Genomic DNA, 26305 nt, shown 5'->3' with positions numbered 1-26305 from the left:
GCCTCAGATCCTGTTCCGGGCCAAGGACCTGGACCCGGAGCCGGGCAGCCACGTGGTGCGCGGGAACCAGACGCAGTCGGCGCTCCTGGCGGGCCTGCGCAAGTTCACGCTGTACGAGCTGCAGGTGCTGGCCTTCACGCGCATCGGCAACGGGGTCCCCAGCACGCCCCTGGTGCTGGAGCGCACCAAGGACGACGGTACGTGCACGCGAGTGTCAGCAAGCGCCCCTGCGGTCACCCAGGCTGGCAGGACCACCGCGCCCAACCACGTGGGCGGTGGTTGTTTTTAACCTGATTTCCAAACCACTTTTTTTTTTGGTTGAGGAAAACAAAACACAATTGTTCTTCAGTCACTGAGCATTTATATGGCCAATTTCAGCCGGGAGTGGGTTTTTACGGCCTAATTATGAACCTGTGCGGAGTTTCCGTGGCAACTCTGCAGCAGGCAGGCAGTTAAGGCCGCAGGCAGGGTCGTAAACTGAGGCGGCTGCTCCTGGGGGTGTCCGAGCAGATCCAGTTAAAGCCCGCTGCTGGCCGTGTGCCGGCCGTGTGCCGACCGCGTGCCGGCGGTGCTGGAGCCGCAGGAGCAGCCTTTGCGTGACCCGAGGTCACGAGAAGTTCCCACACGGGTGTGCGTCCAGGGGCTCCCAGGCACCCCGGACACTTTTCCAGCAGGGACCTGCGGGCGGCCTGCGTTTCTGGGGGTCCGAGTCTGCAGCAAAGCTGCCTGCCCGCCCCCCCTTCCCGGTGTTGGCTACCTGAGGGTGGTGGGTCTCCCTCCTGGTCACCGAGACTCTGCCATGGGCGGTCGGTGGGAAAAGACTCGCCTCCCCGACCCAGCCCAGGGGCCCAAAGCATCTGGCAGGGGCCAAACGGCTGCAGATTTTCTTAAGCGTCTTCGCCGAAGTGGTTGAGTCAGTCCCCAAACATTCTGTGCGCTGAGCTGTCACTGTCCCCTGCGCCTCACGCAGAGGCGGCCCCGTGGCCATACCTGACGACCCCCAGCGGCGTCTGAGCATCGCTCAGCAGATGGCCAGGGTAGGACACGGGGCTTTTCCCCGGAGTCACAGGGAGCCACTTGGAGCCTGGAGCAAGCAGATGGCTGGGGTAGGAGACGGGGCTTTTCCCCGGAGTCACAGGGAGCCACTTGGAGCCTGGACCAGCCCGAGACGCCCATCCCAACCTCAGAGCGCCTCACCCGCGCTCGGTGCCACCGTGAGGGGCTAGGGTTCCGTGAGCCGGAATCACGCGTGCCCCAGTCACAGGCCAGGAAAACCCCAGGAGGGCCCCCCGGCTCACACGGCTCCTCTCTCCCGCAGCCCCGGGTCCCCCGGTGAGGCTGGTGTTCCCAGAGGTGCGGCTCACGGCCGTGCGGATCGTGTGGCAGCCGCCAGAGCAGCCCAACGGCATCATCCTGGGTAAGCAGGCGGCGGCGGGCAGGCGCAGCTCGGAGACAAGCAGCAGTGCGGCGGGTCTGTCCGGTTGCGTTAGACGGAGGACCCCCGTCTGCGGCAGCCCCGCATTTTCCGGACTGAGGGGCGGGGGACCCCTGTGCTGTTTGGTGAGCCTCACGCTAGGGTTTCCAGCCGATTGGAGTTTACAGTTTGCGGACCCAGAATTTCTCCCGTTCATCGGGAGCCCCGGCTGTACCATCCGTGGTTGCCCTTCCCTTCAGCTGTGCGGCCACCAGGCCGCCCTGATGTGTCCTCGGGAGCAGCTGGCCTGTTCCCCGCCAGCGTGCAGAGCCGGGGTGCAGAGCCGGGGTGCAGAGCTGGCGTGCAGAGCCGGGGTGCAGAGCCGGGGTGCAGAGCCGGGGTGCAGCGCCGGGCCGCGCTCCCAAGCTCCTGGAGATGGCGTTCTTCCGCCGTGGGGCGGGGGTCCCGTCCTTTGAAGAGGCCGAGAGTGTCCCATGTGCCTGAGGTCCCGGGGAGAGTGTTTACGTTTAATTTTTCATTCGGCAGAGGCGCTCCCACAACATTGACAGAAAGCCTTAATTTCTACCGCTTCCCTAAAGGGAGCAACTTTTATTTTAAAAAATGAGCGGTCCCTTTATCTAGCCACCCTTTCACGGTGACGAATTGGGGGCCTCCACAGGCCGGCGCCGGGCGCGCCATGGGGATCAGGGAGCGAAGAGACACACCGGCCCCAGACTCTCACCCGCCGGCAGGGAGACGCAGCGGAACCGCGGGGTGACGGGGGCGGGGAGTTCACGAAAGGCCCCGCCAGCAGCCCCTCCGGGGTCTCGGTGGCTGGAAGGCTGTTCGCGGCTGCGTCTTCCGGATCAGTGGCTTCCAGAGCCCGGAGGAAGGGAAGACGGGTGGGCCCCAGCCGGAACAGGCCTCATCCTGGGAGGCACAGGCAGACCTGGGCGGGGCCAGCTGGGACCTGTGGGAACCTGTGGGTCCACCTCATCAGCCGTGGGGGAGGTGGCCCGTAGGCCTCTAAGGCAAGGGCAGCGGACCGGTGCCGGCACACACACCAGCATCTGCCTCGTCCCAGCGGAACCCGACCACGGCGCGGGGCGCTCGGGGTGCTACAGGGAGGCACCGTAAGCCCGAGCGTGCAAACAGGCGGTAAAATCCGCCGCTCTCAGTGCCTCTGACGTCAGGGTTCTAAGATGTGCTTTGGAGAAGGGTTTCTGTTCGTGTTTTGGACGTTTGGAACTCTGTGCGGACGGCCACGGGGAGTCACCGGGGACTTCGTGCAGCAGCGTGCCGTGGGCAGGCGCACCTTCCGGACAGTGACTGGCGGCCCGAGCGGCGGTGGGAGGGCGCCTCGGAGCCTGGCCTCCCTGGGACGGGCCTGCGCGTTGCCGGGTGGTGACAGCATGGGCCACGGCCCGCTCCCACGGGCTCACCCTCCGTGGGCCCCTGGAGCTGCGAGGTGGAGGCATTCTGCCCTGAGCACAGTGCTTCCGGCCCCGGGGGCCTTCGGGGCCTCGGGCTCTTGCCGCTGAAGTCCCACCGAGCAGGCCAAGGGACCTCCGTGACACGTCTGTCCCTGGTCCTGTCCGCCGGGACGGCTCACACACCGTGAGCCCCAAGCCTGGGGGAGGGGTGCGAACGAGGGTCCCGCACGGCCCGCCAACGGGGCCTGCCCCCCACGTTGCACCCGGCCGCAGCCTTTTCTGGGAGGAGCAGGCGAAACGCCCGATTCTCTAGGGGATGTGCCCAGCCCGCGGAGAAACAGGGACCGTCTGAGAGCTGGGACGCTGGGGGTCCAGCCTGTCACTCGCAGCCGCAGGGGGCTTCCAGGACAGCGCCGCCTGTGCCGACGCAGGGCCCCCCACTGGCCCCACCCCACGCCCCATAGCCGTCCCTGCACCCTCCCTCCGACGCCCGACGGGGGGCTCCGCACCCATAGCAGGGACCCGGGTGTTTCCCGCGGGCGGCTCTCCCACCTGTGCCTGCACCTGGGCCTGCTTTTGCTGCTGCGACGGGGAGCCGCTCACCCAGGGTCCTCCCTGGGGCAGTGGAGGTCCTTGCCGGCAGGGCCGGTGTCCCCTGTGCCCTCCTCTGTGACACGCAGAGGGCTGTGTCTCCGCACGGCCTCCCCCTGTGGGCGCAGGCACGCCTGTGCCGGTGGGCAGGCCCCCGTGACTCGCTGCCCCTCACCCACCTCCTAGAGACGCTGTCCTCACCTCCAGCCCCGTGCGGGGGCTCTCGCCCTCAACCATCTGCCTCTCGAGGGCTTGCCCGCTCCGTGGACACTGGTCCCCCTGGACCCACACCGTGTGGCCCGGCCCGGAGCCTGGAGCCGGAGTCGGACCAAGGCGGCCTGGACCGTTCAGCTCCGTGAATAGCAAAGTGATCGCTGAGCACATCAACTGTCCTGTGTTCAAAAGTCCCCCCTTTCCACTGTGGTTGTGACCATTGTCACGGAAACGTTGAACTGTCGGGTCGTCAGACTTCTGTCTTCTCCACGGCGGGTCTGTGGGTGCTCCGGGCAGGCGGGGCTCCCAGCGCCCCAGCGCCCCTTCCCCTCCGCACTCTGCAGGGACAGCTCCCCCGTCACCCTGGAGCCGTGGGGCCGCCCCATGAGCCCAGCCAGCAAGGAGCCCCCGGCCCCGTGTCCGCACGGGGCGCCACGCAGGAGCTCGCGGGAAATCGAGGCGGTGCTGGGACGGAGGGGGCCCTGGGAGAACGAGCCCCCGGCCCAGCCGGCAGGTGCTGGTAGAACAGCGCCGTGTCCCCATAACTCGGAGGACTTCCCGTCCCGGCCTCTTCGGCTGGGGTGCCCGCGGGCTGCGCTCTCACCAACTGGGGGGCCACGCGTCGCCGGGAGGTCGTCACCGCCGGTGCACCGCGTGCAGACGCTGCAGGGGAGACGGGGACCGTCTCCCGAGGTGCCCGCGGGTGCTCGGGGGAGACAGGACGGGGCGGTTCTGCGAGGCTCACTCCCCGCCCCCCCGGAGACCTTGAGGCGCGGCCCCCGCCCGCCGGCGCGGCCCTCGGAGCACGCGAACGCCGCGGCCGCTCGGGGGCCGCACTCCACATCCAGGCGTGTTCTCGCATCTCCAAAGGAGATTAACAGCACAAAACACCGGCGGCGCCCACAGGGGCAGGCGCGTGCTTATTTGCATAAATATTTTACTACGGAGAGCTTTTAGCATTTACAGCCTTCCTCTGGGGGACGCAGTGGGAGCCCCCGCGTCCCCGCCTTCCTCGCCCACGGCTCCCTCGAACGCCAGTAAGCTGAAGGGAGCGTGTGCTCCCCGAGCCCACGCAGGGTCTGCCCCCAAACCTGCAGGCACCTCCCACCCCGCCGCCCCGGCCCAGCTGGGGCTGCCATTGACCCTGGAGCTCAGGCTGCGTGGTCTGCCCCCGGCCGTCAAGTGAGTCAGCTGTAAAACCGGCAAGACATATGGTGCCCGGGCCGGGCTGGGCCCCCCCCCCCCAGGGTGACTCAGCTACTGTGCTGCTCTGAACAGCCGGAGGCTGCTGGTGAGGCCTCGCCACTCGCCCCACCGACCAGGGCTGCTGGGGGTCAGCCAGCGCCCTGCCCCCGGGGCCCTCGGCCTCGGGAACCTGTGCGTCCGGGCCCCGGGGCTGTGTCACCACACAGACCGCTCTCAGGCTCTGTGGTTTACCCTGCAGCCACCCACAGTGCCCAACACAGCTCTCCATGGCGGCTCTGGGCGTCGGTCCACAGTCCGCCCGCCACACCGAGGCTGCTGAGACCCACACCTCCCCCCGCCCCAGGCTACAGTCTCATCTCCTTAGCCCCCCTCCCCGTTTGCACCCAACAGCAGAGGGTCCTGGAGCTGGTCTCGTGCCTGAAGCCTGTCCCTCCCTCCCCCTTCTGGGCATCTTCAGGAACCTCCTGGGCTCCTCCCTCCGCGGTGCTGGTCCCTGCCCTGGATCGGCTTGTGTGGGCGTGGCCGCACCCCCTGGACCTCTGAGTTACCGTCAGTCACCCGGGACGGTAAAACCCCGGCCGGCCGCGTCGCACCCCCACTGTCGGCCCAGCTGCCACTGTCCTGCGGTGGGGGACGGTGCACGCCACTGTCTCCGCTCTCACCGGGCGCAGTCACAGAAGCAGCCTCCCCGCCCAGACGCTCCCCCTCTCAGCACGCCCCGCCCTCATCCCCTAACCTCCTGACCTCAGGGGCCAGGCCTCAGCTGCACGCCCCCATCCGTGTGCAGAGAAGGCCCCTCCTCGCCTGTCCACTGAGTGGAGAGCGCTTTGAAAACACGTCAGGATGAGACACAGGCGTTCATCTTTATGTTCAACGGCCCGCAGGACGGGGCGAGGGGGTGCTGTCCGGGTTTGGGGCGGACACGAGGCAGGGGCACCTGTAGCCCGCAGGCTGAGGCATCGTCCCCGGGGCCCCGTGTGGGACCGGGGCCAGACCCTCTCATCAGGCGCCAACGGCACGTGCTTTGCAGCTCGCAGGCATTGCGCCGTGGCCTCACAGCCGCAGCTGTGTGCACCGGACACCACCGTGTCCAGCCACAGTGGCAGGAGGGCAGAGGGCGGCGGGCAGGCGGGCAGTGCTGCCACAAGCACCTGTCCTGCCGAGTCCCGGTGGCGCCCTGAGAGGCAGGGCCACACAGGGGACAGACAGGGGGTCTCTCCGGCTCGTGCCGCCGAGGGAAGGAAGGGCCGTCGGGCACCGAGAGGAGAGAGCAGGACGGAAGCCCGTGCTGGAAGCGAGGTCGGGACACGCAGTGAGGGCGGGGCCCCAGGAGGTGGGAGCAGGGTCCCGGGTGGCTGCGGGGCTGCCCTGGGGCAGACGGGGTTGGGGGCGGGGGGTGGATTGTTAGAGTGTCAGGGGGAAGGAGGTGGACCCAGCCCATGAGCTCCCCCTGCAGGCTGGGGCTCCTCAGAAATTCGGGCTTCCCAGGTGGAAGGCCGCCTGGATCAGTGGGCATCTCAGTCTCACGCGGACCCTCCACGGGATGGGGGAGCAAAGGGGGACTGGCCAGGGGGGTCCGAGAGGGAAGGGCTCCCAGGCTCAGGACACCGCAGGCTCCGCCGACGGCACCGGCGGCCTCGTAGCTGATGGAGCAGGTCCCTCTGCTCCCCCCGCTCCTCAGCCCAGACGTGGCTCCCCGGGCGTGGGGAGGAGTCCCAACCAGCCTCGTCCCACCTCGACACGGGGACCCAGGACCCCCAGATTCGTGGGGCTGCTCCTCATGCTGGTGTAACCTGAAAACGCGCGGCCAGGGTGAGAGGCGCCGGCATTTGTTTGACGTCACAGAGAACGGCTGCTGGGGTGGGGGGGAGTGCTGACTGGGGCGAGAGCCCAAGCAGCGGTTCCGGAAGAGGAGGCGAAGGCGGGGTGTTTGCGAGAAAGGGAGGGGCCCTGCCCGACGGCTCCATCGGGGCTCAGCTGCCCTCAGTGACAGGTTTCTCCTTCCCGTGCGGTCGGTCGGCCCGGGGTCCCAAGGCTTTCTCGACACCCGGCAAACAGGCCTTCACAATGTCACTGTAGCCCCGTTAACTGTCACCGTAGGCCTGTGCAGAGGTCACTTTGTCGCCTCTGCACCCAAACCCCTGTGGCCTGAGACAGCAGGGCGGCTCCTCCGGATGGCGCTCAGCTCCATTTCAAAGCTGCTCCGGGGGGCTGGCGTTCGCACCCCGTTCCCGCCCCACTGGGCAGGGCTGGCCTCTCTCAGTCAGGAGGAGTGGCGCGCCCCCGGGTGAGCTCACCTGCCCTGGTCGCACCTCACTCTCCCTCCTGAGACTCTTTGATGCTGAGCTCGACCCTGTTCCTGTCAGTGGCTCGTGTCACTGGTGGCTCGTGTCACTGGTGGCTCGTGTCTCCTGTGCGGCTTCTGTGCCTGACTGCGAAGTCCCCGCTGTCTCCGCACAGCGCCCTTCCTTCGCCTCCAGCCAGTTCACAGTCTGCGTGTGACAGGGACATCGGGCGCTGCCGGCTGTGCTGGGCAGACGGGCTCCCCCAGGGGCTGGGGGAGGGGGCGCCCCCAAGGCCCCGGCTGACTGGGTCCCCGTGAGGCCTGAGTCGGCTGCTGCAGGAACATGTCCTCACGCAAACGGTGCGGCCGTGGGGCAGCAGCCGGGCCCAGCCGGGCTGCCCCCCACCCCCCGGCGTGCCGCCTCCGGTGTGCAGGGTGGGCACCGCTCTCCCCCCTCGGCCCCGAGCCAGACCCCAGCGATGTGAGGACAGTGCTGCGGCTCAGGGACGCCGGGGGGAGGTGAGCGGCGACGCGAGGACGTTGATTTACACCGCGTCCCCCGCCCCCGTGGGCGCGTGCGGGAGCCGGAGTCCAGAGTCAGTGAATCAGGCGCAGAGAGGCGGACGCGCTCCGGAGCCAGAGGCCAAGGGCCGGGGGGAGAGGAAGGGGCGCTGCAGCAGCCGTCCAGAGCTTGAGACGGCGAAGGCGGAGCGGCAGGGGGCTGTGCCGGCCTCCCCCCACCCCTCACCCCCACCCCGCACGCCGTGGGAGGGCCGGGGAGGGGGAGCACTTTACCTCCGCTGCAGCTCTCGGGGTGGCGTGCCCGAGAACCAGAAGCGGGCGACGAGCCCTGGGGAGGCCGGGGAGGGAAAGCACGCGTCCAACGAGGCGGAGGCGGCCGTGGAGACGGGGCCGCGGTGGCCTGGCCCCGTGCGCCTCCAGTGCACGTCTGCGGCTCCGCCCTCGCAGCTCCCGGCAGACGCGGGCTCCAGGGGTGGAGCTGGTGGGGGGACGGACTCTCCTGGCACTTGGTGTCTGGCCCCCCTGTGCGCTCTGTGAGCCGTGCGAGTGTAACACAGTTCAAGAGCTAACGGTGAAGCACGCTAACGCCTTTCTCCGAGACTTCAGGAACCGCAGAGTGAGCGTGAGCGTGCTGCCTGCTGGGGCCGCCGTGCGGTCTCGGGGCCACGGGCCGTGAGCAGTTCCGCAGGAAGGGCGGCACCGCAGGGCCACAGTGACGACCCGGCCCCCTTGGTGAGGATGCTAGGTGTCTCGGGTCTCGGAGGGCTGGGGACCGGGTCCCCATTTCTCCCGAACAGCAGGCCCCGTGTGGCCAGGCAAAGAGAAGAGGCGGGAGGGAAGGCCTGGGAGGGAGCTGGCCGCGGTCAGTGAGTGGGAAAGCACAGATGTCCAGCGAGACCTCAAAGCCAGAGGCCCCGGGCCAGCTGGACCACATCCAGGATCCGGGGGACAGCTGGTCCCCACAGCAGGGAGGAGAGACCATGGGTCGGGGGCAGAGCTGCAGCTGCGGGGGTCACTCGGGGGCCAGAGTGCAGGGCCCGACAATGCCGGTCAGCAGCTGGCAGTCATGGTACTGTGCCCCATCCACATGGTGACAGCGGTGACCAGCAGGGTCGGGGGCGGAACGGGAGGGCATGCTACGCCCGAGCCCGTGGACCTGGCCTCCTGGCCGCCTTGTCGCTAGACAGACGACGGAGGGTGGAGCTGGGAGGACACCAGGGAGCTCGGTCAGCCCCAAGCCGCGCGGGAAGGAGGACAGGGGAGCCCAGGGGAGCGGGGGTGGATGGCAGGCTGTGTGGACCGCCCGGGGCCGTGCGCACAGGGGCCCGCAGAGCCCCTCCGCTGGGCCAGTGTGGCTGGCGTCACCTTGGACGCACCGCGGGCCAGCCGTGCTTCGACCCGGCGGGGGAACACAGGGCTGCTCCCGGGGCTGCTGGGAGGGCCGGGTCATCGGTGGCGCTGGTCAGCCGCCGTCCCGGATGACCGGTGCTAGAGCGGCAGGCCCTCCTGCTTCCTTGCCTGGGGGGTGGTCAGGCTGGGGAAGGTGGAGCCCAGCCCGGAGCCCAGGCTGCAGGGAGGGGCCTCCTGGGGGGCAGCGGGGGCAGAGGAGGGACAGGGGCAGAGCCCTGGGGGGCTGGGGCCCACGGACAGGGGAGAGGAGAGGGAGGCTGATAGGGATGAGGGCCAGCGGGCGCCCCCCCAGCCGGCCGGCGCTGCGGGCCTTGCAGCGGGAGGGGCTCCGTGGGGAGAACTGTCTAATGGGAGGCACTGCCCTTGCCCGCGGGGCCGAGGGCAGGGGGCAGGAGGGGCTGGCTTGGGGTGCCCCATCAGAAACACCCAGAAACCCCCGCTGTCCCTCGGCATCCGCTCGGCGTGCCAGCGACCACAGGGCGGGTGGGCCCTTGCCGCATCTTGTTCCTGCGAAGCTTGAGCAGGAAACCAGCGTCATGGGGTCGGGCTCTCCAAGGCCCCCCCCCCACCCCCCCACTTCCTCACAGTGGTGGGGCCGCTTCCCGGTGCCCCGGGGTCTGCCTCCCCGGTGCCGGCTCGGGGAGGACGAATCCACGAGGAGACACAGAACCTCTGGGTTTCCAGCGCAGCCGCCACTGTGGGCGGGGGGGGGGGGGGGGGGGGGGGGGGGGCAGGATGGGCTCTCCCGGGTGCCCAAGTGCCCGACGCCCCCCCCCCCCCGCCCGTGTCCGCCCCCAGGCTACCAGATCGCCTACCGCCTGGCCAGCAGCAGCCCCAACACCTTCACCACAGTGGAGGTCGGCGCCACCGTCCGGCAGTTCACGGCCACGGAGCTGGCCCCCGAGTCGGCGTACCTCTTCCGGCTGTCCGCCAAAACCAGGCAGGGCTGGGGGCAGCCCCTGGAGGCCACCGTCATCACCACGGAGAAGCGAGGTAAGGCCCGGAGGCCCAGGCGCCCTTCACGAGGCGGCGGCTGCGCGGCGGGGCTGCGGCTGACGGCGATGGGAATGGGCCCCACCCTGCACGGCTCCCCCCCCCCCCCGCGCACCCCCGCCCCCCACGCCACCCCCGCCCCTCGCCCCCCACCCCACCGGGGCCCCGGGGCCCGCCCTGTGGGCGGCGGGAGGGAGCCCCAGACACTTCGCTAGTGGCCCACGCGTCGGGGAGAGAGGCGCCCGGGCCCTGGCCCGGGGAGAGCAGTGCCGACTGAGTTGGATCGAAGAGCCCTCCGGCCCGCCGCTCCGGCGATCAATTGCCGCATCGTCACGCACCACACATCCTAATCACAATCAATAACCGTCATGATAACCAATTAAACAATTATTTCTCCCCGTGGAGTTTCCCTGTTGGAATCGATGGGGTGAGGAGTCACGGGGGCGAGCTACCGAGCCGCATTACGCGCCCCGGCACCCCCGCCCCCAGCGGTGGGACAGACACCCAGCGGCCACAGGCCCCGCCCCGGGGGGGCGGAGCTCCATGCTGGCACCGCCCCCACCCCCCCGCCCGGGGGACTCGCCGGCAGGGGGCGTGGCTGCGGAAGGCCCGCGGAGCCCGAGGTCGGGAAGGAGGAGTCAGAATCAGTCCACGGGGACCTGAGGCCTCTGGGAGCCCCTGCGCCCCTCGGGGACACTGTGCCCGATGGTCTGGAGGTTGGGGGTGCGTGTCAGTTGGTTCGCCACAGTCTGTCTGTCTGTCTGCTCCGAGGACGCAGCACTCGGGACCTCCAGCCGGGTCCGAGCTGGGGCACGGCGCCCCGAGTGGTTGCCAGGCAGCGACACCCGCCCGCGAGACCGGGGTCACCCTCTGAGCGTGCGGTCCACACGGCTCACCCGTGGGCGTCCGCGTGCCCACGCGCAGTGCCGGGGGGCCTTTCCCGGAGGGCAGGCTCTCACGCGCCCCTGGTCTGTGCTCCTGTGGTTGCAGAGCGGCCGGCGCCTCCCCGGGAGCTGCTGGTGCCCCAGGCAGAAGTGACGGCCCGGAGCCTCCGCCTCCAGTGGGTCCCGGGCAGCGACGGGGCCTCCCCCATCCGCTACTTCACCGTGCAGGTGCGGGAGCTGCCCGCCGGCCAGTGGCAGACCTACTCCTCGTCCGTCAGCCACGAGGCCACGGCCTGCGTGGTCGAAAGGTACGGCCAGCCGGGCGGCCCGGGCCCCTCGGGGGCGGAGCTGGGGAGGGCGCTGGTGTTGGGGGGGGGGGGGGGCGGCTGCAGCTGTCGGCGCTGGAGAGACGTCCGCTGTCTGTATCCTCTGTCCCGGTCCGCAGGGCAGACGGGGGCCGCCTCGGGGCGTCGTTGGTTAGTGACCTGGTAGAGACACGGCGGGCATCACCCTGAGCAAGACGGCTCACCACCCACTCCGTTCCTTAGGTGCCCGGGGATGGGGGTGGGGGCGCAGGCACCCGGTCCCTGTGCCCGTGGAGTCTCGAGTCTGGCGGAGAAGACAGCCGCCAGGGAGACAGACAGTTGCTGAGGCCTGTGCTGGAGGCGGGGAGCACCCAGCGGCGTGTGCGGACAGCTGGCAGGGGCGGCGTCTGCTCCCCCGACCCCGTGCCCGGCCACGATCCCGAGGTCATGGTCGCACTGACGTGCCCTCCCTCTGTGCCCGGCCCTCTCCCGAGGGCTCCTCCCGAGGTCACGCGCACAGCAGCTGCGGAGCTCTCGGGAGAAGGCGCCCGTGGTTCTCTCCAAACTCAGGCGGAAGGGCTCCCGGGAAGCGGGGAGCAGATGGGGAGCTGTGTGTTCGTGTTGACTTAGTGGAGGGCTGCTCCCGGAAGCTGGCCAAGACCTCCTTCCTGCTGACTGGGGGGGGGGGGGGGCGCCGGCCTGCAGTGGGGCCCCCGCAGTGCCTCAGGGGCACATTCCACAGGGGCAGTGGACACGGTCCTGGTCTTACGTGAAGTGGCAGGCAAGCCTGGCCTCGATGTGCAGCCCCCGTTCCAGCCCCAGCCAAGCCGGTCACAATCCAGGCAGTGGGCGGGGGACCTCACGGGGCCTCTGCCCCTCACCCACAAACCGGGAGCGGTGGTGGCCCAGCCCCTCAGAGCTGCCGTGCGGGTTAACAGGACAGCACCTGCCCAGCGCTGGGCACCGCATCGGGCTCAGCCCACGGGAGGGATGAGGGCTGGGTGGTCACTGCCTGTAGCTGCGGGGGTGGGGGTGCAGGCTGGGCCAGGCCAGCGCAGAGCAGAGGCCAGACTGGCTGCCCAGGGTCTGCAGTTACAGGAGGGGCTGGCTCCCCCCGGGAGCCGTAGCCAAACCGGGGCGCACCGCCCTCCCCTCTGCTCGGGGAGCCCTCCCCACTCCACAGGCCAGCAAGTCAGTGCAGACGGTCCTGGGGGCCGCCGAGCCCGTCCCACCCCCAGGACGTCCCCTCCCTGAGGACAGCGGTCCAGGGCTCACAGGCAGGACAGCCCCCGGGAGCTCGGGGCGGGCTGGGGGCCGGAGGTCCCCGGGCAGTCACGGGTCCCCTCCGTGTCCCCTTCAGGCTGAGGCCCTTCACCTCCTATAAGCTGCGCCTGAAGGCCACCAACGACATTGGGGACAGCGACTTCAGTGCAGAGACCGAGGCGGTGACCACACTGCAGGACGGTGAGTGCGCGGGGCCCGGGCGGGCGGACCCACACGGCCACTTCCCGGCTGCCGCCCTGGACCCGACCTCCGGCTCCTCGAGAGAGGCCCCACTCTGAGCCGGGGAGGGGTCCCTCGAGGGACAGGGGTGGGGCGGGTGTGCGGGGGAGCAGCGGGACTCCATTAGTGACAGCCGGCCGGCGCGGGGCACTCCCGGGCAGCCCGTGGCCTGGGGAGACTTGGAGAGCTTCCAAGGGGGAGGAAGTTCCTTTGATTGGCTTCCAGACCCCGCGACCCATTAGCACCGCAGACACTGAATAATTTACGGGGTCATTAAAAATGAATGTCACCGGGAAGCTGGGTTTGGAGAGGTGTCCCCGCGTCTCTCATTCTCGGCCTTCCCAGACCGCCCGTTTGCCGGCGGCACGTGCAGCGGCGGAAGCGAGAACCCCCTGCGGGCTCCGGGCGGCTCTCGCCCACCCCACCCGCTCGGAGAGCCAGGCCGCGGGGCCCCGGGGACTCTGAGTAATGACGCTGCCCGGTGGGCACGGGGTGGGGGCATCCTCCAGCACCCCCCGAGCTAACAGGCAGGCTTTCGGGCGACAGGGATCGCCCTAGCGGCTCAGACCCGGCGGCCGACCCGCTCCCTCAGCCCTGTCGCCCTCAGGGCTTTGTAACCATTCCCCAGCACTCCCCGCAAAGTGTGGCCCCCTCCTCCAGGTGCACCGGGGACCCGTTTTCACACAGACCGATCTCCAGCCAGCACTGGTGGGGCGGTGGGGGGCGTCTCACACCTTCATTCTTCTCTCCTCATCACCCGGGGGCCTCGCTGCTCCAGCACCAGGCCTCAGGGGACCGTAAAGACCAGCGCAGGGGCTACTGGGGGGGGGGGGGGCGTGCAGCTTCTCAGCCGACACAGACAGCATCGTGCCACAGAGCAGGGCACCCCCGGCCACAGGTCCCTGCTGTCGGGTCGACACCCCGGCCGTGCTCCGAGGGAGCCGGGAGGGCGGGGCACTGACCCCTCGGGAAGCTGGGGCTGTCTCTGGAGGCTCCCATTTTAATGTTACACCGAACACAACGGCAGGAATAATGGCAACAAAGCCCTGACTGTCGAAGAAAGAGGCAGGTGCAGCCAGCCGCCCCCGCGGCCTGTCTGGGGGGTGGCCTGTCTGGGGGGTGTCCTGGGGAGCAGCCGCACAGCAGGGCCAGGACGGCCTGTGCCGGCCTCCCGGAGGCCGTTCCTAACCCTGTGACATTCAGACCACTCGGCTGCTGCACCGATCTTGTTAGCTCCGCTTTCTGGGGTTGCGAGGCTCTGTGCAGTGGATCTGCATATCATTTGCATGTGATTTGCATTTGATTTGCATGGGATTGTCCAGCCATCCGCTGAGACTGACAGGCAGGGACCCACTCCAGGGCAGGGGGGAGTGGGGGGAGCTGTGCGTTGCGGGGAGGCGGCCCAGTGAACGCCTGGGCGCTTTGTGTGTGGGGGAGGAGAAATCACCTTCCCTCCACCCTCTGAGTTCCCCCAGCCGGCCTCAAACGCAGGCTGACCCCAAGGCAGGTGAGCAGGAGGAAAGGACCGAACCTGGGCGCTGGAACCCGGGGCGAGGGCCGCAGGGGCTGCGGGGTTCACGGGCCGCTCCGGACTAAGGAGCCAGGGCGGGGCTCTGGGCTCTGGGACTTCAAAGGGGACGCAGGCAGGCGAGGAGCCAACAGGCGGGGCCGCCAGACGCAGTGGGGCTCAGGGGACGCTCGGACGGGCTGTGTGTCCCCTGAAGACCCCTCTGCGCAGCCACACTCCGACGGCCCCGGGCAGAGGAGGTCGCGCCTCCCACAGGCCGTCTCTCTCCCAATCCCTCAGGCACCGAAGCGGGAGGGAAGGCTCTTCCTGTGGTTTCCAGTTCCTAAAAGCTGACTGCATCCCTGAAAGGCATATTCGGGGCGCCAGACAGACCCCGATTCCCCTCATGTGCTGAAAACCGTTTCCTTGCTCCCGCACTTCGGCTGCAAAGTCAGGAAGGCTGGCTAAGGGCTCCCCACCAGCCGGAGCCGGAGCCGGACCCGCGGGAGGTCCAGGGCCCGGCTGCAGCGCTGTCCCTAAGGCAGGACAGAGGACTGCAGGTGGGGGTGACAGGGGCGTGACGAGGGGGCCCGGAGGGGACTCTCGGAGCAGGTAGCCAGGGCCCCGTCCTGTGTGGTGAGGGCGGTGGGGCACCAGGCACCCAGGAGGGCCGGGGCGGGGACAGCACCCCAGGCCCTTCCCCCCGTGAGGAATTGGAACGGTGCTGGGCCGGGTCCCAGGGCCTCCCCGTGCGGGAGCCGGAACAGGGTCGGTTCAGGGTCCCAGGCCACGGGGAGGGCGGGCCCCTGATGGGACTGGGAGGGTTTCCGTTTCCAGGGTGAGGCCAGGCCCACCCCGGCCCACGGGAGAGCAGAGCAGGGCCTCCGCTGGTGCCGGCCGCGCCGCCCCTCAGCCACCACATCAGCCCCCGTGCCTGGCAGTCAGGTTAGGGCTTGGAGCTGAGGGCACTGCACCCCAGCCTGTGGCTGGTCCCGCCCAGGAGCTGTTCTGACCTCTGACCTAGTCCCTCCAAAAGGAACCGATGCCCCCGCTGGGGGGGGCGGGGGGAGGCGTGGGCCCCTGAGGGGCCTGGGGCTCAGGAAGGCTCTCCAGGCGGGTGGGGCTCCCCGAACCCCCGCTGGTGTGCACGGCCCCCCGTGGAGAGGCCCACACTGCTTTGGTGCCCCGGGGTGGGTCGGTCTGGGGGACGTGGTCACACTTGAGGATGGGCCCCTCCTCCCCAGGCACACCGGTTGGGGGAGGGTGCCCGCAGGGAAGAGAGGGAGCCGGGTCGGCTCGTCAGCTTCCCAAGTTCAGGGCCAGGGGCCCACGGACCCGCTAACCCCGACCCTCCGGCCTTGGGTTTCAGTTCCGGGGGAGCCCCCAACCTGCGTCTCGGTGACGCCCCACACCACGTCCTCCGTCCTGGTCCAGTGGCAGGTAAGGGCCCGCGGCCCCACGGGGTCTCACAAACACCCCAGGATGGTGACTCGGGGACAGTGCTGGGCCAGAGCCTCCAGAGCCCAGCCGCACACACGAGCTCCGATCTGCCCCCCGGCCCCGCCTCTCCCTCCAAGTCAGCTCCAATCCGGACGGGGAGCCAGGGGTCTCTCCCCATCCCCCATCGCTGCCCTCGGGCTGTCTGCCAGCTCGGTCGGCCCCCCCCGCCCCGGGTGCACAGACCAGCCCAGGGACCCGGCCCAGTGATATAAGGGGGACATGAGGCCCGGGGCCTGGGAGCCCCTGCAGTCTCCCAGGCGGAAAGGGCTCTTCCCTGGTGTGTTTCGAGAGGCCGCTGCCGCCCGGGGACCAGGGACCGGAGGGGGCACAGGGTGGGCCAGCCAGTGGACCCTGCGGAGCTCGGCCACATCGCGGCTCCCTTAGAGCTCGGGGCTCCCGGGAGCGGGCAGTTTCCTTGCTCACCTGTCGCCCGGGCCACATCCCCTGGGCTCACGTGAGGACAGCTGGAGGCGGGTGGGACACCCACGGCCCCCCCCTTGGCCTGAGAAGGCTGCCCCACCTGGCCCTGCGGCCCAGGCCCCACCACCCCCCTCCCCGGGGAAACACTGGGAGCCGCCCCCTACCCCATCCCCCACCCCCAGCTGCTGACTGTGAGACCCAGCGACGCGGCCCTGCCCTGTCCCCACAGCCGCCGCGGGACGAGAGCCTCAACGGCCTGCTGCAGGGCTACAGGATCTACTACCGGGAGCTGGAGTCCGAGGCGGCCGCGGCCGCTGAGCCCAGGACGCTCAGAACGCCCTCCTCGCTGCGCACCGAGCTCCCGGGTGAGCCCGCCGCTGTCCCCTCCTCCCGGCACGGGGCCGCGACACGGGGCCCCGAGGGACCTGCAGGGTCTGACCGTGGTCGCAGCCCAGGGCCGGCGGGCAGGTGGTGGCAAACAGAAGACTCCAAGCTCTGGGGCCTCTGCCCCGTGGGGGTTAGGGGGTTGTGGGGGTCGTCAGGGTGGAAGGACTTCACCGAGGATGTGAGGGGCCAGGAGTCCCGGGGGGGTGGGGGACGCCTCCCTAAAACTAAATGGTGGGGGGGCGGGGAGGGGGAGGGGCTGAGGGCCAGGAGATAGATGAGCGCCTGGGGACCACACCCCGAGGGAGGAGCAGCCCGGCCCACAGGGACCGCAGTGCCCCCCGGCCAAATGGAGCAAGAGTCCACCACGGGCACAGCGCAGGGCTCTCCCCTGCCAGGACCCCGGCCCGGCCCTCGCAGCCCTGCCGTCGAGGCAGCCCCTGGGCTGCCGGGCGGGCAGGTGTGGCTGCGGAGACTCTGGCCCCCCTGTTGTCCCTCGCTTGGCACACCCGGCCACGGTGGGGGTCCCGAGGGCAGGCAGGCAGGTGGCGCCTCCAGTGGGCACTGGCCCCTCCCTTCCCGGGGCGCTGGCACGCCGGGAGGGCTCTGGGTCCCCCACACCCTCGGCTCACCCCCAGCATCCTGGCTGGTGTCCAGGCAACTGGGAGGGTCTCCCTGGGCCTCAGACCAAACAGGGGGCCTCCTGGTCCTCAGAGGCTGAGCGCCGGGCCCACTGGCTCTGGCAGGGAGCCCGGCACTTCGGGAGCAGGTGCAGGCGCCTGGCAGCGGGCACAGAGGGCGCGGCCCCGTTCCCGCAGCCCGTCCCGCACGCTGACCGCCCGCCTCTCTGCCCCGCTCCCCCTCGCAGCCCACGGCAGCTTCAAGACCGTGAACAGCAGCTCCGCGGTGACCACGTACGAGCTCATGCGTAAGTACACGCCGCCTCCAGCCCGCGAGGCCGGGCTCGGTGGCTGCGATTGGCGGAACCCCTCAGACACTGCTTCCCAGCACGCCAGACCACGGGCAGGCGGGAGAGGAACCTTCCAGAACGAGGCCGGCAGGGGTCTTGACCAGCTGGTGCTGGATTTGGGGCGGAGTCAGACCGTGCTCCCTTCAAGGCCACCTCGCCCACTGCACTGTCTGCGCACCTGTCAGCCCCGCCCCCACCCCCCCACCCCCCACTGTCTCCTCGGCCGCCCCACGACTCGGTGACCTCCCGCAGCTCAGAGGGCCCAGTGCAGACCCGGCTCGGTGGCCAGGGTGCCCGCCAGCTCTCGCCGCAGGCTTCTCGGTCCTGGGCGCTGGAGGACGAGAGCGGGGGCCCGGCCCAGGCAGCTTGTCTGCTGCCGCTCCGGTGTGTCTCCACGGACCCCACCGTCCCTTCCTCCGGGGACTCAGCACCGAGAGCCCCAGGGCTGAGGCCAGCCAGGCCGCTGTGGCCCCAGAGCTGCTCAAGGGCAGGAGTTCTCTGCAGGGCCACACACTCCAGCCGCGATGAGGGCTGGCCGGCCGGGTCCCACTCGGCCACGCGGCGGGACCTCGGGGACATCTCTGTGAGCGACCCCTGGGGGGTGTGGTGTCCCATTCACTGCGCCTCTGCTGAGCCAGGGGCTCCACGGGGCCACCGGGTGCAGGCCCGGCGTGTCCCCGTTCACACCGTTCCCCCGGAGGGCTCGGGAAAGCCGGCTCCGAGGAGGCCGTGCCGGTCGGCGGGGCACCTTCCCGAAGGCTCGGCGACGGGTCGGCCACTCCCGCAGGCCGCTCAGGCTTGGCCCTGCCCCGGTGACTCTGTGCGTGTGGCCTCACACACGCCGTCCCTCGGTGGGGACACAGCGAGTCAGCTTGCACACCCACGTGTTTAAATGCCAGGGCCCCGCCCCGCCCGCCCCTGCACTAGGGCACACACTCGGGCACACGGGCAGGCCGTGCAGGTGGAGGGCTGCCGCCACCCGGCACCGGCAGCTCCTCGGCGGAGCAAGGCCCACCGACGCCGGGGCTCCTGGGGGACACCGCTGCGCCCCGTGCGGTGCAGACAGCAGCCTCCTGGGGGCGGGGCCCCGGCCGGCTGACCCGTCCCCGTCCACCTTGCAGATCTGAAGAAGTACCGGCGCTACGAGGTGGCCCTGACGGCCTACAACATCATCGGCGAGAGCCCGGCCACCGTGCCGGTGGAGGTGTTTGTCGGCGAGGCCGGTAAGCCCCGGCGTCCCCGCCCCCTGCCCGAGGCCACAGCATGTGGCAAGGCCACGCAGTGTCCCCCGTTGCTGGTGGCACTGGAGGGGAGCGGGTCCCAGGCTGCAGCGGCCCGAGGCTGCAGGGAGCAGCCAGGTGACCGAGGCGTTTACGGGACGTGTGGAGCGATGCCACGGCCTCCCTGGGGGTCCAGGCAGTGGGGGGGGGGGGCTCACATCGGCGGGGAGGACGTGCATGCTTCGTCACCTGCGTCCCTGGCTGGGCTCGGTGGTGCCCGCCTCAGCCTGCCTCGGGTCTCAGAAAGCCGCGGGGTCGCACTATCTACCCCTTTCAGAGGGGACGTGCCCCTGAGTGTGCTTCAGGGACCGTCCCCGCAGCAGGGCTGCCTCAGCGAGAGATGTCCTGGCCTGTGGGGACCACCCTGAGCCTGGCCTCGGTGCCGAGAGCACCCCCTGCCCCCGGCCACGCAGTACTGCACGCTGACAGCGGCTGACAGCTGTGGTCTCAGCTGTGGGCCAGCCGTCGGCCTGGACGCGCGCGAGTCAGAGCGGCGGGGGCGGCCCCAGGAGGGAGGCACTCGGGCCGGGTGGCTGGAGTTCCCTCCCAGGGGAGAGGCCCAGGCTTGCGGGAGGAGGGGCTCCGTCTGCAGCAGGGCCCCTCACACAGAAACCCCTCGGGCAGCCGGCGGGACTGGGAGCGGCTGTCGGAGGGTCCGGCTCAGACAGGACACGCCCGGGGCCTGGGCTGCACCCACCTGCACCCGCCCGTGTGCACCCCGGGCACCAGGGGTGCGGCCCTCGGGCTCCCCCTCGGGGAAGCTCTGTCTGAGCCACCCTCTGGGCAGGGCTCCGTTCCTGCCTCGGCGCCCGGATCCTCGTGAAGACGTCCGTGTGTCGTCATGGGGGGGACGGTCCCGTCGCCGCGTCTGTCCCCTCCCAGGACTGGGGCACTCATCTCCATGTGCCATCGTCTCAGGCTCGGGGCCAAGGGGCCCGGGCGCCTCTGCTGCCCTGCAGACACCGCTCAGAGCCCCTGTGAGGACAGGCGGGGGGCGGCCGGGGGGCAGGGTGCCCGCCCTGCGGCAGGCGGGGCCGAGACGGGGAGGAGAGCCCTCTCTCTCGGCAGACAGGGCTGAGGGGACCCAGGCGCTCAGGCTGCGCGGCGTCTCGGGGAGGGTGTCTCCGTGCGGCACCTGCGCTGTCGCCACGGGTGTCGCTGATGAGGACGGCGGGGCCTGGAGGGCACCTCACTTCCCCGGGTGTGCGCAGTGGGCAGGGGGCCAGCCCCGGCTGGGTGACCACGGGCCAGCCGTCCCCTCGGCGTGGCTCCCACCGCATCCTTGTGCCTCGGGGACGGGTGTCGCTCGAGCCCCGGGAACCGGCGTGGATGTCAGGTCACCTCTCTGCCCGGGGCCGGGCAGCTGCTGCTGCTGTGTGCAAGGCAGCCGGGGGGCAGCGTGGCGGGTCCTCGGCCGCTTCCCTCAGGACAGACGTCTGCACCTTCCGGCTCTCAGACGCCGTGTGCAGCAGGGACCAGCGCGCAGCCTCCTGGCCCGTCCTCTGCCCGCCCACTGCCAGGCCCCCCGAGTCCAACAGGCACACAGGTCGTTCCCGTTTCACGCTGTGGGCCTCCGACGGCCGGCCCGCGGTTGAATGCCCGGGCCGTGCACAGCGAGTCTCTCCCAGGCGTCCGGGTTGGCTTCTAGGAGCTCTCCGTCCAGTGAGGGCGGCGCATAAGCTCGGGCACAGAGTCGGGCGGGCCCCCCAGGGCCGAGAGGGAAGGAGATGAGCCCTGAGGGGGCCTCGGTCGCTGGGGGGGAGGGGGAGGGGCAAGGACTGCCCACTGGTGAGCTGAGGTCCCGGGACCCTCTAGCAGGGACGCGCAGGAACCTACAGACACCACCTCCACCCCAGACGGCCCGGTCCTGCCCAGGGCTCCTCCCCGACCCACAGGTCGCCCTGCCATTCGGTCCCAGTGCCTCGAGGGCCCCCAGTGTCTGTGGGGACAGGAAAGCTGCCCGGGCCTCGCCCCGGCTCTGCCCTGGGCCTGTCGCCCCGGCCCCTCGAGCCTCACCCGGCTCAGCCCTGGGTCTCCACTGGCTGGGCTGCCCCCCTCCCCCCGGACCGCCGCCTCCCCGGCAGACAGCGCCAGGAAGCGCTGGTAGATAAACGGCGTTGCTGACGACCTCATCTCCATCAGCTCAGGCAGAGGGGAGAGCGTCCCCAGGCCTAATGCTTCCCTTGGAAGGGGTCCCACTTGTCACACGGTCCCGAGTCCCAGCCCCTGGCACGTTTCTGGAGACTCCGTGGTCTGCGTGCTGGGGGCGGTCCGCGGCCTCATCCCTGAGCACCTGCCTGCTCGCCGCCGCCAGGCCCTGAGGGAGGTCCCCTGCACTCTGGGCAGGGCAGCTGGCACCCAAGGGGGCTGAGCTGGAGGTGGCCGGGGGCGGGGCATGGAGACGGAGAGCACCCTCCTTCTACCAGCACACGAGCACCAAGGCGGAGCTGGGGTCCACGGCCCCTCGCTGACCGACCCGTGTCCATGGGCCACGGTGGGCAGCAAGCTGCACAGGGGCCAGCCGGATGCACAGAGTCCGCCCAGCTGCCCTGCAGCCGGCCCACCGGCGGTCAGACCCCGCACCCAGCCTTGCAGGGCCCCCCTGAGCCCCGGGCTGGAATGCTGGAGACGGCAGCCGCCCCTGGGGTCCCGCTGCACTGTCAGCGGTGGGGTCTCTCCATCACCGGCTGAGTGAGTGCTCTCTGGGTGGCAGTGTGGCACTCCCTGACCAGGGGGCGCGCGGTCCCGCCAGCGACTGTGGGTAGCAGCTGGGTGACAGCACGGTCAGCCACGACCTGAGAGGCCCAGAAGGTGTCCGCTGCACACCTGCACCCATGCGTCCTGTCCCACCTTCAGCGCTGCACCAGCAGGCGCCAGGCGTCTCTGGGCTGAACCGCCTCGGCAGGGTGGTCTCGGGCGTGTCTGGAAGCTTTCCGGTCTGGCCCTGGTGCGCCCCGGCACCCACACCGGGCTGGGAGGTGACTCGGCCCACCCGTGGGTTGGCGGACTGCGGTGCTCGGTGCTCACGTTGGGCGAGGATTCGTTTGGGGCCACACCCAGCAGCCTTCTGAGTCCGGCTCCTGTCCCCCAAGATCCCCCCTCTCAGGGGCCGACACAGGAAGCCTCCAGCCCAGCCTGCTCCGCTCTGTGCTCAGCCACCTCCCTCTGTCCCCTGCGTGTGTCAACACCACCAGGAGTCGTCGTCGCCAGCTGTGCTTCTGTGGCACAGAAGCTGGTGCTGCCGGACAGCCCGTGGGTTTACCAGGCACTGCAGGCTGGGGACAGCCGTGCCCGGGGCTCCGCCGCCCAGGGCCGGACCGGGGGCCTCTGTCCAGCATGGGCGGACCACAGCTCGGGGGGCCTGCTGCCGCTCGCCACGGGCGCCCGGGTGAAGGGCGTGCGTGATTCTCCCACCCCAGTGCCTCCTCGGGCCGCGAGGGCTGCGTGGGGCGGGGCCTTGGAACCAGAGACTTTGGGGGTGGGGGCGCCAGGTGCTCACTGGTGGCCGGGGTAATGGGGCCCAATTTTGTCATTCGCCTTGTAATTGTGCGAGAGCGATTTTGCGATAGAGTTGCCGATGGCAAACATGCAGAAGACATTAACTTTATTTATGTTTTGGATTATTAATGTGGCTGTTAAAATTCCTCCAGTTAGTTTTGATTGAATTGTTTTTTTGTGTGATTCTGTTGTTTAATGGAGCGGTAAATAAGAATTTCTGATAATGAGGCTGAGCATCTGTCACAACAACCTGGTGTGGGTTATTAACATTTCCATTAGTGGCAGGGTGGGCAGCCGGATGTGGGAGCCGCACGGTTAGAGCAAAACAAATGTTGGTGTCAGGCCGAGTGGGTGTTAATTACTGTTTTATGCCACCTTCGGGGGAGGGGTGCCAGGGGAGGGGAGACTCCAAGGTCATTCTCCCCAAGAAGGCCTCCCAGGGAGCCGCCCTGCCGGGCCGCCTCCCTCCACAGCACCCGTCTCTCGGCCTCCGCTGGTGGCCCGGGAGCAGGCTGGAGCCTGGAGGCAGCCCCTGGGCCCGCGGGCCGGGGCCGCAGGAGGTGAGGGGTCCGCTGGCGCGCCCAGAGTGGCGCTGGCTTCAGCCCAGGTCTCCCCGGGGTGCCGGGGAAGGGGACCAGAGGGCAGACCGTGCCGCCGGAGCGCCCGGCGTGGGGAAGGGCCCTGCCCCGTGTCACTCCAGCCTCCCAGGGGCCGCCTGGGGGGGGTGGCGGCCACCGAGAGCCTCCCGGGCCCCCACCTGGGGCAGCCCCTCAGCCCCCTGTCCCACTCTCTCCGCAGCCCCGGCCATGGCCCCGCAGCGCGTGCAGGTGAACCCGCTCACGGCCAGCCAGCTGGAGGTCACCTGGGACCCGCCGCCGCCCGAGAGCCAGAACGGGAACGTCCAGGGCTACAAGGCAAGGCACCCACGCCGCGCTGGGCTCCTCCCCCCGGGGGGGCGGGGCCACGATGAGGGGCCGCATCCCAGGGGGAGTCCTCGCCCCGCTCCACGCTGCCCTTCCCGGCCCCGTGCGGCCCTCTGGCTCCTGGGCCAGGCACGCGGCCGACCTCAGTCTGCAGAGCTGCGTGCGGGCCTCACTGCGAGCCAGGAGTGGCTCCGCCCAGCCCTGCCTCTCACCCCTCGTTCTTGTGTGCTCAGGGGCCGCCCCTCCCAGGGCTGCAGGGACCCCGGCCCCTCCGGCACCCGCTCTCGGGGGCTCCCTTTGTGGGCAGTGAAGCAGAGCTCTGAAGGGCACGGTTCAGGGCACCCCAGCTCTGCCCCGGGGTTTCCATCGGACGGTGCATGAATGTCTTGATTGACAGGTCTCGGGTGGGGCCCAGGCGTGCACCACCTAACACGTCCCCCCAGGGGCCGTGGCTCCCAGGAACCCCACCTGGAGAACCCCCACACTGAAACACTGTGATTCCACAGTAGCTAAAGATTCCAGGGACGGGGCACAGGAAAGGCAGCAGGCTGGACCCAGGGGACGTGATGAGTGACGGCTGGCCGGGCTGTCCCGGGGGGCAGGAAGCGCCTGGTTTCTGTCCGTTGTCTCTGCACAGAGAGCCCGAGAGCCCCCCAAGGCCGCCCTGCGGGGAACCGCAGTGAGAAGCCCATCCGTCTGTCTGCCGGGCGGCAGCCTCGCCCGGGCGGCGGGAGCCCGAGCTGATCAGTCACTGGGCCCCGAGGGCTGACCTGCCCCGACGACCGGGGGGACCGATTACGTGTCCATTTGGAGATGATTTCTGTAGGTGTTCTATGAAAATGAATGCCTCCCTCCGAGGCAGGGCGCTCGCCCGCCGTGATTAACGAGGTGGCGGAGAGCCCTGTGAGCTTGGGGTCAGGGCGCCATTTGTGTGTGTCCGGCCTGTGCGCGCTAATCCCCTTAATGGGGAGGACCTGGCCCTGGGCATCCATCCCGCCAGGAAGGCTGTCCCAGCAGGAGCTCTCCCGGGGTCGGCACGGAGCCCAGCAGCCCGGCCGAGTCTCCGGGGTGGACATGGGCGATGCTCCCTGGCAGGGCTGCCCCCGCAGGTGGCGGGAGGGCTGGCCCGGGGGCCTGACGCCGCGCGGCCTCTGCACCGCCCTCACAGCGGGCCCCAGAGGTCCCCGTCCTTGCAAGTGCGCCCAGGCCGCAGGGCCAGGTGGACTCCCGGGCCGTGTGGTCCTTGAGCAGCTGGGCCAGCCCTCACGGGCAGTGGCTCTTGGCCAGCTGTCTGGCAAAGCAGGTCCAGCCGCCTCTGCTCCCCTTCGTCCTGGAAGCCAAGGTCACCCGCAGGCCCTGAGAACTCAGTGAGGGGGCGACACCCCAGGGAGCATGGGCCGTCCCGACAACGCTGAGCCCACCCTGGTCTCACCCACCCGAGTCTTGTTTCACTGTCCCTCGTGGGGTCTCACTGACCGAGGGCCGAGACGCCAGCCTCGGATGAGACCCAGGGGCCTGGGGTGGACGCCGGGGCCTGTCTGCAGGCTGGCGCAGGGGGCACGGCTGCCCACCCTCCGCCCCAGAGCCGTGGGGCGGTAGAGACCACAGAGGAGGAGACCAGCCACGTTGGCTCTACAAGAGGACAGGGGCACCCGTGGCTGAAGGACAGCGTCCCCTCTGTCCCCAGACCCCGCCCTGAGCGGCACTCGGCTCCCTTGGGCAGAGCCCAGGCCCTGGAGGGGCGACTCAGAAGTGCCGGTCGGCAGCTCCGCTGCCCTGGGAGCAGCCTGGGAGCTCCGCCCCCTGGCACGGCCCCCTGCCCCGAGTCTGCAGGGTGGGGCCCCTGTCCACCCCCCCCACACACACACACTCAGCAAAGCTGCACCCCAGGGCATGTGCACGGCCCCACCCATGGGCTCCTCTGTCCTGGCAGCTGGAGACGGTGAGGGGGTCGCCCCTTCCCACGGCCTTTCCCTGACCGACCCCCGCCTCCCCCCAACAGGTGTACTACTGGGAGGCAGACAGCCCCAACGACACGGAGAAGATGAAGGTGCTGTTCCTGCCGGAGACCGCGGTGAGGCTGAAGAACCTGACCAGCCACACGCAGTACCTGCTCAGCATCTCCGCCTTCAACGCCGCCGGAGATGGGCCCCGCAGCGACCCCCGGCCCGGGCGCACGCTTCAGGCCGGTAGGACCAACAGCAGCGTGTCCCCGCGGCTCTTGGCTCCGCCCGTCCCACGGGGCTCGGGGGCTGCCCTCCTGAGCCCCTGGGTCTCCAGGCGGCCCACCTGGGCCTTGCTCCTAGCCACCAGGGCACGTTCCAAGCCCGTGGGGGTGTTCCCCTGGGTTGGGGCCACGGACCCCCTTGGCCAGGCCCAGCAGCGTGGGCGGGCCGAGCCGCCAGCTGTCACATGCCAGCTGAGCGCCAGTTCCGAGGGGTCACCCCTCTCCCGGAGCCTCTCGGAGGGCCCCAGTGGCCTGGGGTGCTGGATGGTGCTGGCGGGGTGCCCGGAGGAGCCATGGCCTGGCCCGGTGTCCCAGCAGCTCCGAGAGGATTCGCGGGGCCCAGGGGTCTGAGGCAGGGAAAGCTGGGTGCGGGGGCCATGGGGTGAAGGCCCACCCTGCTCAGGGCTCCCTGCCACGCTGTGGGTTCAGCCGACCAACGCCCTCCGGAGACCGTCGCCTCCCAGGGACGGGCTCCTGAGCGTCACACCGCCCAGGGGTGACGGGAGCAGCCCACACAGGCCGCCTCACCTGGCGGCTGGGCTGGGCTGCGTGTGGGCACTGAGCAGGAACGGTGTGGGCGGGGCCTCCCTGGGGCACTGCGGGCCTGGCGGGTCGGTCACAGGGCCAAAGGGCCCGAGGCAGGACGGAGGGAAGGGTGGCTCCTGAGCACCGAGGGGGCTGGAGGAGTGGGTCCCCACCCAGGCCGTTGGGGGGGCAGCTCTGGGCACCTGCACCCCCTCCCACACTCAGAGCTCAGGCCGGAGGGGATGTGAGCAGTCATCATACCACCTGGCCACACACCTGGCCTTCAGTGTCTGCGGCCAGGAGCCCCAGCTCA

The 26305-nt window shown here is 70.0% G+C and overlaps 1 protein-coding gene across 2 annotated transcripts in view; it reads left to right on the top strand.

Moving 5' to 3' along the window:
* LOC114509135 (protein sidekick-1) overlaps positions 1-26305 on the top strand; it is a 302435-nt gene that overhangs the window by 255399 nt on the left and 20731 nt on the right. Inside the window, exons 25-35 of one of the 2 annotated variants that reach the window (XM_028527266.2) lie at positions 8-197; positions 1319-1417; positions 9872-10066; positions 11057-11258; positions 12616-12719; positions 15635-15705; positions 16415-16550; positions 17438-17497; positions 18661-18762; positions 23116-23231; positions 25243-25429. In XM_028527266.2, the coding sequence (XP_028383067.1) occupies positions 8-197; positions 1319-1417; positions 9872-10066; positions 11057-11258; positions 12616-12719; positions 15635-15705; positions 16415-16550; positions 17438-17497; positions 18661-18762; positions 23116-23231; positions 25243-25429 (1462 nt within the window). The remainder of the gene's footprint in view (positions 1-7; positions 198-1318; positions 1418-9871; positions 10067-11056; positions 11259-12615; positions 12720-15634; positions 15706-16414; positions 16551-17437; positions 17498-18660; positions 18763-23115; positions 23232-25242; positions 25430-26305) is intronic. The other variant, XM_036014721.1, reaches the window with a different exon arrangement.

This window comes from Phyllostomus discolor, chromosome 13 (genome assembly GCF_004126475.2).
Source record: "Phyllostomus discolor isolate MPI-MPIP mPhyDis1 chromosome 13, mPhyDis1.pri.v3, whole genome shotgun sequence".
In the NCBI taxonomy this organism is placed as follows: domain Eukaryota; kingdom Metazoa; phylum Chordata; class Mammalia; order Chiroptera; family Phyllostomidae; genus Phyllostomus; species Phyllostomus discolor.
This window is presented reverse-complemented; position numbering and strand designations above follow the sequence as displayed.